This window comes from Cornus florida, unplaced genomic scaffold (genome assembly GCF_030987335.1).
Source record: "Cornus florida cultivar Cherokee Brave unplaced genomic scaffold, ASM3098733v1 CherokeeBrave_3.0.0_Hap2_Chr03, whole genome shotgun sequence".
In the NCBI taxonomy this organism is placed as follows: domain Eukaryota; kingdom Viridiplantae; phylum Streptophyta; class Magnoliopsida; order Cornales; family Cornaceae; genus Cornus; species Cornus florida.
This window is the reverse complement of record NW_026775573.1, coordinates 44,240,551-44,251,980: the sequence shown is the minus strand read 5'-3', so window position 1 is coordinate 44,251,980 and position 11,430 is coordinate 44,240,551. Positions and strand designations below refer to the sequence as shown.

General features: G+C 32.6%; 1 protein-coding gene across 3 annotated transcripts; it reads left to right on the top strand.

Moving 5' to 3' along the window:
* The first annotated feature begins 713 nt into the window (after positions 1–713).
* On the top strand, positions 714–10,055 carry LOC132300393 (probable disease resistance protein At4g27220). 3 transcript variants are annotated; one of them, XM_059797431.1, is made up of 4 exons: positions 725–4,038; positions 6,823–7,146; positions 8,635–8,952; positions 9,797–10,055. In XM_059797431.1, the coding sequence occupies exons 1-4, from the start codon at positions 1,327–1,329 to the stop codon at positions 9,830–9,832; spliced, it is 3,390 nt and encodes a 1,129-aa protein (XP_059653414.1). In that variant the 5' UTR covers positions 725–1,326; the 3' UTR covers positions 9,833–10,055. The 3 variants fall into 3 exon arrangements, with proteins under 3 accessions (XP_059653415.1, XP_059653414.1, XP_059653413.1); XM_059797430.1 differs by having other exon boundaries at positions 726–4,038; positions 9,671–10,055; XM_059797432.1 differs by lacking the exons at positions 6,823–7,146; positions 8,635–8,952; positions 9,797–10,055 and adding an exon at positions 5,518–5,913 and having other exon boundaries at positions 714–4,038.
* The last annotated feature ends 1,375 nt before the right edge of the window (positions 10,056–11,430 follow it).

Sequence of the window (11,430 nt, the reverse complement as noted above, 5' to 3'; positions counted from 1 at the left end):
CTTATTTTCAACCACCGCATGATGTAGAAATAATGACATTAAAGGCATACTATTTTAGAAATGTGGCATAAAAAAGTCATTCGCCATTAAATATAATGGCATTAAAAGTCGTATTTTGCAAATGTGGCATAAAAAGAAAGAAAGAAAGAAAGAAATAAATAATAAATAAATAAAGGGTAAAAGCAGCATGGGCAAAAATGCTCACTTAATTTTTTTATAATTTGATTTTTTATGTCTTATTTTTAGTAATTGTAAAATAATAAAAATCTTTGGGTCTTAATTTTGTATGGCTTGAGTTTATGGTATGCATTTTTTATTTTTTAAAAAACTAAACTTTAGATAATTTGTGTTTGTAACATTGTTAGATATAAACTATTTCTCGAGGACTTGTCAAATTAAAATTACTATGAAAATTATTAGATGAACACTAAATTAATCATTCTAAAATTTTCAAAGACATGCTAATCAGCAACTACATATTTGAATAAAACACTTGAATGATTGACCTTCTAGTTTCTCTAATCATCAAATTAATTCAGCAACATATGTACCAGTAAGTCAGCAGGAAAAAAAAAAAAAAAAATGTACCAATAGAAATTAATGAGACGAAGTCTACTTTTTTTTTCCCCCCCTTTTTCTTTTTCCTCCTTTAACTATTCAGAATTTACCATGTATATCAAAAGATGACAATGACATTAAAGGCGTCCTATTTTCCTTCTAATCTTTCTTTTTGAATTTGAATTAGGTTCTGAGATACAACAAGCATCACTCATTCTCTCTCAATGTGCATTCTCACTCACTGCTAGCTTGGTGCAAACAAATCCCATAAGCGCTAGAGGTACGGTACGTCTTAAAATCTCATCTTCAAAACCATAATAATCAGAGTTGTTTGCATTTCTATGGTGCCATTTGTTGTCTGACATCTCTATTACATCTGAATTTGTATCTCTTTTCTCTTGTCGATCACTTGCTTGTCACTCTGCTCTCCGTAGACGTATGTTTTGGTTGTAATATCTTTGTATTCAATCATCTCCTCTCTCTTTTTCTTCCTTTCTGTTGCTTTTAATCTTTCTCGGGCTGGTCTTCTTTTTTATATTTGTTTTTTGATCTCCCTCTCTGAATTGAATTTTGATCTTTCTCCCTCCCTCTTTCGTATATTCATGTCCTAATTGTGAATCTTCACTTTTTGTTATCTTTCTCTTTCACTCGTTTCTCATTTAAACTCGGACTAGTTTGTCAATATTCTTTTTGTATTCCGTCATCTTGTTTGTTAAAAAAAAAAAAAACAAAAAAAAAAAGAAACAGCAGCTAGCTAGTGAGTTGAAAATGAGTTGTGTTATAGATGCCATTGTGGGAAAAATATTAGATCCAATATTTGACTATTTGTTCTCATCAATTGGGCGTCAAATTGGTTATGTGGCTAAATACAAGGAAAATATTAAGAATTTGGAAGAAGAACTAAAGCATCTTAAAGATGTGAGGGACACGGTCCAAGCAGCTGTCGATATAGCCAAGGCCAACGGTATGACCATCAAAAAGGTTGCTGAGGAGTGGCTGGAGGAAGTGGAGCACTCATTGACGACTATGGAAGAAGAATTCAAAGACAAAACAAATATCAAATGTCTTGATGTGCGTTCACGGTACAGGCTTGGTAAGAAAGGGAAGAAAATGGCGATGGATGCTATCAAACTAAAGCAGAATCGCAATGAGTTTGGCGATGAAGTTGCACACCGCACTCTTCTCAAAGATATTTGGTACACATCCAGCACGAGTTATGAGCAATTCAGTACCAGAGCATCTATTTTTGAGGAGATCATGAAGGCGTTGAGAGATGATAAGAATTCCAAGATCGGGATATATGGAATGGCTGGCGTTGGCAAGACAACAATGGTGGAGGAAGTTGGTAAACAAGCTGAAAAGGGTCCTTTTGATGAGGTCGCAATGGCAGTTTTCTCCCAAAATCCGGATCTGAAAAAAATTCAAGGAAAACTTGCAGATTGTTTGAATCTGACTCTAGATAGAGAGAGTGAAGAAGGGAGAGCCGGTCAACTATACAATAGATTGAAGAATGGGAAAAAAATTCTTGTAATATTGGATGACGTTTGGGATGATAAGAATACATTGAAGAAAATAGGTATTCCAGCAGATACAGATGATAATAGCATGGGTTGCAAAATTTTGTTGACCTCCCGAAGCCTAGAAGTGTGCAAAAAGATGGGGTTTGAAAAAAACTTCCCAATTGGACTCCTTTCGGAAGCTGAAGCTTGGCACCTATTCAAGAGAACGGTTGGAGATTTTATTGAAGCTGATGCTCTTCATCCCATAGCGCAACAGGTGTGCAGAGAATGTGATCATTTGCCATTGGCAATTTGTGCAGTTGGAGGAGCACTGAGTGGTTCGGATCATATGCCTACATGGAATGATGCACTTGAACAACTGAAACATTGTCGGGGATATAAAATTGATGGAGTGGAACAAAAGGTGTATTCATGCATTGAGTGGAGCTACAAGTATCTGAAGCTCGCTGATGTCCGGTCATGCTTTCTGCATTGCTCTTTGTTTCCTGAAGATACGGAGATTCCTATTGACTGGTTGGTGACTTTGGGAGTAGGAACAAAGTTTCTTGAAAGTACAGATAGAGCATCAATGAAAAGAGCAAGAGATAGAACACTTGTGATAGTTGGTATCCTCAAGAAATCTAACTTGTTGTTAGAAGGTGAAAAAGACAACATGGTTAAAATGCATGACGTAGTTCGAGATGTTGTCATATCAATTACATCAAAAGATCAGAATGCGTTTCTAGTGAAACACGGTATCAATGTTTGGCCGGATAAAGATGATTATAAATATTGCAAAGCAATATCATTAATAGCTTCCTACAATGTTCGTCGGCTTCCCGATCAGTTAGACTGTCAAGGACTATGCACCTTACTATTGGCGTCAAGTGGTGATTCACCACTAGAACTTCCAAATAGCTTTTTTGAAGGGATGGAAAAGCTTGAAGTTTTGATTTTGGAAAACATGAAACTAGAACCGTCATCACTTTCAAATTTGATTAGTCTTCGGATGTTGTGGCTTAGGGGTTGTGACTTGGTGAACCTATCTTTCCTCAGAGAAATGAAAAATCTTGAGATACTAATGATTTATCATTCAAAGGAGGTGGTTATGGAAATAGAGCAGTTGACTTGTCTACGGTCCTTGTTTTTAGGCAATTTTGTTAAGGGTACAAGACTTCCATCAGGCTCCCTGTCATCTCTATCTGACCTCGAGGAATTGTACATTCCGAATATATATAATGGATGGGAGGTTGAAGGCAATGCAAGCATTGTTGAGATAAATCGTTTGACTAGCTTAACCGCTTTACATATTTATATACCAACAGATGTCTTCTTACAACTACCCAAGGACCTTCCCAGCTTTTCGTTGTTAACGAAATATAAAATTTGGATTGGGTCTGATCATCATTATTTTTTTTCAATGCTTGACAAACGCACAGAAACAAAGGTCTTGGGACTTGATGGTATTCCTTTGATGGATGGGCTTGATGTTTTGATTGCGAACGCTGAAGTACTATTTTTGGCTCATTTGGAAGGTTCAAAGAAGGTGCTTCACAACAGAGACAGAGAGTGGTTTTCAGACTTGAAGTATCTTAGAGTTTGGGGATGTGAGGACATGGAACATCTACTTGGCAAACCCAAATGGAGTTCAAAAACTCATGGACCATCTCCATTGGGTTCTTTTGGTAAATTGAGAGTATTAAAAGTTGATTTTAGTACATCAATTAAGTATCTGTTCTCCGCGTCCACTGCAAGATGTCTTCCAAAACTACAAAAGTTAAAAGTTAGAGGATGTGAGGCATTGGAAGAAATAATTGGAGGTGACGAGGAAGTCACGGATAAAGTTATTTTTGATCAGTTAAAGATATTGAAGCTGGTAGATCTGCCAAACCTAAGAAGCATTTACGTCAATACGAAGAAGACATCAACTACAGAGTCCAGCACACCTTCCACAGTTACACAACCTCTCTTCAATGAAAAGGTATTTTTTTAGTTGATTTCTGGAAATTGTTTGTTGACCCACTAATTTGTCAAAGTTCTTGCAAGCCAAAATTAAAAACCAAGATGGGTTAACAATTTTGATTCAAAATAAGGTAAAACCTAAATTAAGGAATAATTTATTAAGATTGTAGAGTTTAGAACTATATACACATACACGTATATTTATATATTAGTTGTTATTCTGATGGGGCTTTACTTTATTGGGTGTTAGCAATTTCTACATAAATAAAACTCATGGGTCCAATGATATAAATCTTGATAAAAAAATAAAATTAAATAAAAAACATATCTTTCATCTTTGGAAGTTTATTTGAGATTAAATACTATAAAAATGGGCTTCCAATAACCACATACAATGCATAGTTGCCTTTCATGATGATACATTGCATTCCTATCACATAATCATTTATAATTTCAAGGCATATAACAGTTTATGATACAATGCATTCCAATCACATGCAATGCACCATATCTGTTAAATATGGTTAACCACAAAATTATTTAAATTAAGTGATTAAGATTAATTATTAATATTAGACCACTATTTGAAATAAGGTTAATTAAAAATATAATACCATTACTGCTATCCTTTTCTTTTTCTTTTAGGTGAGTAACATTTATGTTGTTAATTTTATTAGGCTTCAGACTATGTTGTTAATTTTAATTTCACAAATTCAATGCTTTTGATGATTTTTTTTTTTTTTTTTGGGAGTAATTCAGCCTATTTTGATCTTGGGCTGGCACTTCGTTTTCCCGCGCAAAGAAATTCATAGTAAAAGCAATTTGATTTTAGATAAAATGTCACACTGATATAATTTGCTTCGTTTTTCTCCTTTCGTGTTAAATCTAATGCTTGTTTAGCACTCATCTTGCCCATTTTGTTCATTTTAATCCCTGCATCCCTTGGCAGAGCTTCATTCTTTGACTTGCAATTCAAATCGGCTCTCGACTCTCGTGGTTTTTTGGCTTCTATATCCATAACTCTTGTCGATTGTGTGGCTCTGTCTCTTCCCCAATTTGGTCTTATATTCAGTCCTTGGGTCGATTTAATTCTATTTGTCAAAAAATTGTCCGAGAGGAACAAACATGCATTTAAGAGGAAGGTCAAACTCAATTTTTTTGGCCACTAATTAAATTTGATTTGCTGGGCTCTGTCACCAGGTTGCATTGGACCCTCCCTGTAAATTTATATTTATCTTCCCAAACCAAGAATCAATTTGTATTACAAATATGTGGTTGATCTATCCTTGGTTATATGTGGGGCTCATTCCTATTGTTACTTGGTAAGGAAAAATAGAAAAAATAAAATGAAAAGCTAAACACTATATAAAAATTGTTTCTTAGTTGTTCTATAGTTATTGATGATATATAAATAGTGGAGTATCTTCTTTTCATTACAAGGCAAAAAATATATACATGATGTTTATTAGTCGACAATATTTAACGAAATGGATCAGAGGTTATGTTTCCTATCTTGGAGGAATTGTTTGTTGACCCACTATTTTGTCAAAGTTCTTGCAAAGCAAACTTGAAAACAAAGATGGATTAACAATTTTGATACAAAATGAGGTAAAATCTAAATTAAGGAAAAAATATTAAGACTGTAGAGTTTAGAACTTTCCTTAACCTAGACCACATACAAATAAGGTAAGGAAAAATAGACTTCCATAAATTCATGCACCATCCCCGACTATTTTGATGCTTCATTATGCTTTTCCTATCCTCTAAAATATATTTTTTTGCAATTTAAATTTTTTCCCCAACAAAATAGTTGTATATTAAAAATATTTAGAATTTATTGGTCGGTGCAGCAACGAGTAGAACTAATATGTAATATTCCAATTTTTTTTTTTTTTTTTTTTTTTTTTTTTTTTTTTTTTAATGCTAGGACTATTTCTAGTCACAAGGAGACATTTTCTATATTCTCTCTTTCTATTTAAGTTTAAATATTATACCTTGGGAAAATGCATATTATTATTATTAAGTGGACTAGTGGAGCTTAATAATGGGTCAACTTTTCAATGTATTGTGTTAGAAACTTCGAATCCGGAATAAATTAAGCTCATGTTTCACATGCGTGATGCATTTGATGTCACCTTAGTCATTACATCAAATAATTATAATGCACACATATATATATATATGTGTGTGTGTGTGTGTAGTGTATGGTGTATTATTTTGAAATTTAGATAGCAGATTGCATAGCATGGTACACATACAAAATGTTTATCTCGTTTCCAATGAGAAAAAAGAAGAGGAGGAGAGTATACACCATACTCTGTATTTGTTAAGTCAATAGTTGTGAATTGAATAGAGAGTATCTGTTAGCATTGGTCTGAGAGGAACAATCATGTATTTAAGAGGAAGGTCAAACTTAGTTTTGAACTAGTCTGATATGATACTCTGTATCTTGGGATAATGCATACACTTATCTTCCCAAGAATCAATTATATTACACTACAAGTAAGGCAAATATGGAGTCGACCTATCCTCAGTTAAATGTAGGGGCTCATTCCTATTGTTTCTTGGTGAGGAAAAATTAAAAAAATAAATTGAAAAACTATAAACTATACAGAAATTGTTTCTTAGTTGTTCTATAGTTGTTGATGATATATAAATAGTAGAGCACCTTCTTTTCATAAAGATTGGTTCGAATTGATGTTTTCAAAAATCCTAGTGTGGAATGGGTTGGGAAGACTTACAAGGCAAAGAATATATACATAATGTTTATTAGTTGACAAAAATTTAATGTAATGGATCACAGGTTATGTTTCCTGTCTTGGAGGTATTGACAATTATAGGATTGCATAGCATTAAAGCGATATGGGACAAGCAATTACTCCCAGTGCCAAAAGTTGGAGATTCCGTTCAGCATCTCCAAGAGTTAAATGCATTCGATTGTGAGGCATTGGAAGAAATAATTGGAGGTGATGAGGAAGTCACGGATAATGTTACTTTTCATCAGTTAAAGAAATTGGATTTGAGGAGGCTGCCAAATCTCAAAAGCATTCACGCCAATACGAAGAAGACATCAACTACAGAGTCCAGCACGCCTTCCACAATTAAACAACCTCTGTTCAATGAAAAGGTATTTTATATATTTCTGGAAATTGTTTGGTGACCCATGTCTCTCTCTTTTGCTGAAGCTCCACATACTAATTTGTCAAAGTTCTTGCAAAGCAAAATTAAAAACAAATATGGGTTAACAATTTTGATACAAAATTAAGGTAAAACCTAAATTAAGGAAAAATTATTAAGATTGTAGAGTTTAGAACTATATACATAGACGTATATTTATATATTAGCTGTTATTCTGATGGGGCTTTACTTTATTGAGTGTTAACAATTTATGCATAAATAAAACTATTGGGTCCAATGATATAAATCTTGGTAAAAAAAAATAAAAAAGATATCTTTCATCTTTGGAAGTTTATTTGAGATTAAATACTATAAAAACGAGCTTCCAATAACCATTTAAAATCTCAAGGCATATAAGAGTTTATGATACAATGCATTCCTATCACATACAATGCACCATATCTCTTAAATATGGATAATCACAAAATTATTTAAATTAAGTGGTTAAGATTAATTATTAATACTAGACCACTATTTGACATAAGTTTTATTTTATTTTAGTTTTTTAGGCAAAAACTTTTCCTAGGCATTTAGACAAGTTTATTGCGTAAAAAATTTACTGTTATCCTTCTTTTTCTTTTACGTGAGTAACATTTATGTTAATTTTATTAGGCTTCAGAATGCGTTGTTAATTTTAATTTCACAAATTCAATGCTTTTGATGAATTTTTTTTTTTTTTTTTTGGGAGTAACTCAGCCTATTTTGTTCTTGGGCTGGGACTTCATTTTCCGCACAAAGAAATTCATATTCAAAGCAATTTGATTTTAGATAAAAAAAATAAAAAAAAAAAGGTCGTAACTCTTGTGGTTTTTTTGCTTCCATACCATAACTCTTATTGATTGTGTGGCTCTGTCTCTTCCCCAATTTGCTCTGATATCCAGTCCTTGTGTCGATTTAATTATAAATGGTCAAAAAATTGTCTGAGAAGAACAAGCATGCATTTAAGAGGAAGTTTAAACTCAGTTTTGAACTCCACCTTGGCTTCAATCAAATTGAGGCTCTAGGGGTACTGATTGTTTTTTTTTGGCCACTAATTAAATTTGATTTGCTAGGCTCTGTCACCAGGTTGCATTGGACCCACCCTGTAAATTTATATTTATCTTCCCAAACCAAGAATCAATTATATTACACTATAAGTAAGACAAATATGGGTTCGATCTATCCTTAGTTAAATGTAGTGTTCAGTCCTATTGTTTCTTGGTAAGGAAAAATAGAAAAAATAAAATGAAAAACTAAAAACTATACATAAATTGTTTCTTAGTTGTTTCTATAGTTGTTGATGATATATAAATAGTGGAATACCTTGTTTTCATAAAGACTGTTTGGAATTGATGTTTTCAAAAATCTTAGCGTGGAGTGGGTTGGGAAGACTTAGAGGCAAATAATATATACATGATGTTTATTAGTTGACAAAATTTAATGTAATTGTGGATCACAGGTTATGTTTCCTGTCTTGGAGGTATTGAGAATTGTAGGATTGGATAACATTAAAGCGATATGGGATAAGCAATTAATCCCAGTCCTGAAAGGTGGAGATTCCTTTAAGCATCTCCAAAAGTTAGAGGCAAGCACATGTATGGAGATGGAAGAGATACTTGCATTTGAAGTTGGACAAGGAGAAGAAGAAGCAGAAGCAAATGATGAGATTCCCGTGTTCCCTCACTTAAAGGTTATAAATCTTTGGTCTTTGTATAACTTGAAAAGTTCTAAAGAAGAAACAAAAGAATCCCGACTACAAGCCTTGGTCAACCACAAGGTACGTTATGTCCTAAGTCTTAATTAACCATGCATATATGTGTACTGAAGATCCCTCTATATTGTTAAAACCTTTCCAGGTTCACAAACCCATCACGTAGAAATTATAATAATTTCCAATGCTCCCTCTATCAAATTAAACTCTTTAATTTCTGTTACTCTCTTATTCTCTCTCCTCCCCATACCAGATGCTACGTACTCCCAGCTACTTACTCCCTTTATTTTTCGTCTCCACAATGGTGTCTACACATAGTTGCTTATATCCCTAGAAAAATTCCTAATTTGTTATTTCATTTAATCAATTATATATTATGAGATAGGATTATATTTATAGTATGAAACTACGAAAATATATATAATCAATTAATATTCTGATTTCCTTGTAATTTTCTGAAGTTTTCTACAGCTTGGAAATAAAAATGAATGACAAATTAGATGCATCATTCCATATCTGGTGGAATCATTAAAAAATTAGGAACTACCATGTGAAAAAATAAAAATCAAAAAGCAAAAGCTTTAGTGGTGAAGCACATGTTAATTTGTAATTAAGTGGATACTAAGAAGCATTTGGAAGATCTCAACAGGGTGAATGTAAAGACAATAGGGAAGGTTTAAATATGTTGAGAGAATGAAGCTATATATGCTTCCCTCCACACCCTTTTTCTCTTTGTTATTTCATAGTAGTTGTTTGTAACACCATTAGAATGATGTTTTTGCAGGTCGGATTTCCTAGTTTGGAGGATTTGTATATAACATATTGTGGTTGAAAGATGTGTCGGGTTCCATTTTTCAGTGAATTAAATGTATGCAGTGTGTGCAAGAGCATTAGAATGATGTTTTTGCAGGTCAGGTTTCCTAGTTTGGAGTATCTGATAATATGACGTTGTTAGTGAAAGATTAGTGAATTAAATGTGTGGAAGAGTGTGTGAATGTATCAGTGAAATAAGTGTGGCAGTAAGTAAATGTTTGCCCCCTCCCCACCCCCGAAAAAAAAAATTGATTTGCATTTGTTCATGTATGGGCTTGTTTATCAACAGAATATTATTAAATATGTTTTGTGTACCTTTGAGTGGAAATTTTCTTTTATTATTATTATTTTTCAAAGAGTGGAATTTTGTCAGTATGTCCCATAGTCTTTTTCTCATTTATTGTTGGATGGTTTTTCCAAATTAAATACGTACAGATAAAAATAATAATAAATGCAAAACAAGCAGAAAATTTGGGAATCAGCCAAACTAGAACCAATAAGAATTTAACTGGTGTATCTTTTTCATCTCCATGAAATATGTACATATTACAAGAGATAGTACTAACAACCACATGGCACATGTTGATTAATATATCTATTTACAAAATTATGATAAAAGGCTTAAAAGCAAAAAAATAAGATAAAAATAAGTAAAAAAGAAAGAAATTAACAACATTATCAATGAGAGATAAAATTAGAACTGGATTTTCAGGTTATAAAATTGTATGAAAAGAAAATATTTTCAAATTATACATATTAGCTTTATATCTAATTTAAAGTAAGAACTATAATACCATGGTGAAACACAAACACTTAAATGGCACACAAATATACTAAAAGGAACAGGAATTACAAGATTGTGGTCACTGAAATTCAAAATAATGACAAGTGATCACATTATATTGTAAAAACACATACACAAAAAATAAAAATGTGTGGGGCCCTTCACATCCTAAAAATTTTTAAAAAGAAAAGAAAAAAAGTGTGGACCTACCATTTGGCGAGTACTGCTGCTCACCAACCACCCAATTCTCACTACAATCTCTCGCCCTTGCCACTTTTGGTTGCATAGTGGATGCTCTTAGGGAAAACTTTTACCTTTTACCAGATAGGTTTGGCTTGTTGGTTCAATTTTCTAATAATGGTTTTCTGTTTTTCGAAAATTGAAAAATCACAAAAAAAAATCATACAAAAAATTATTTGGCTGATAGTTTTTAAAAATAATTTTTTGAAAACTCTTTAAAAAGACTTGTTTTCAAAGAACTATTTTTATAATTTTTTTGTTTTCTAAGTACTTGAAATTATTTGCTGAGTAACAAACCAAACAAGCCACATTTCTTAATTCCCATTGCTAGTAAATATGAGAATATAGGGTTGTCCCAAATTAGATATATTTTCTTACCCATACCTAACCACAATGGCACCAACCAAGCATTACTTAAGATGGTAAGATCTATTCGAGTCCTATAAGAAACAATATTATGGATATGTGTGCATCTCTTGGGAGTACATATTTAATGTATGTTAGTAATACAAAATATTCTCTATCTTTTTTTAAAAAAAAAACTTTGACAAGTTACTGACACACCCACTTTATCTCTAATGTGACTTGAATTCTACACTTTCTACTTTTATTGAAAATACCACTTGGTGGTATATTCTATATTGGTATGCATATGTATACCAATTTATATCTCCAAATACTCTCTCTCTCTTTAACATGGCAAAATC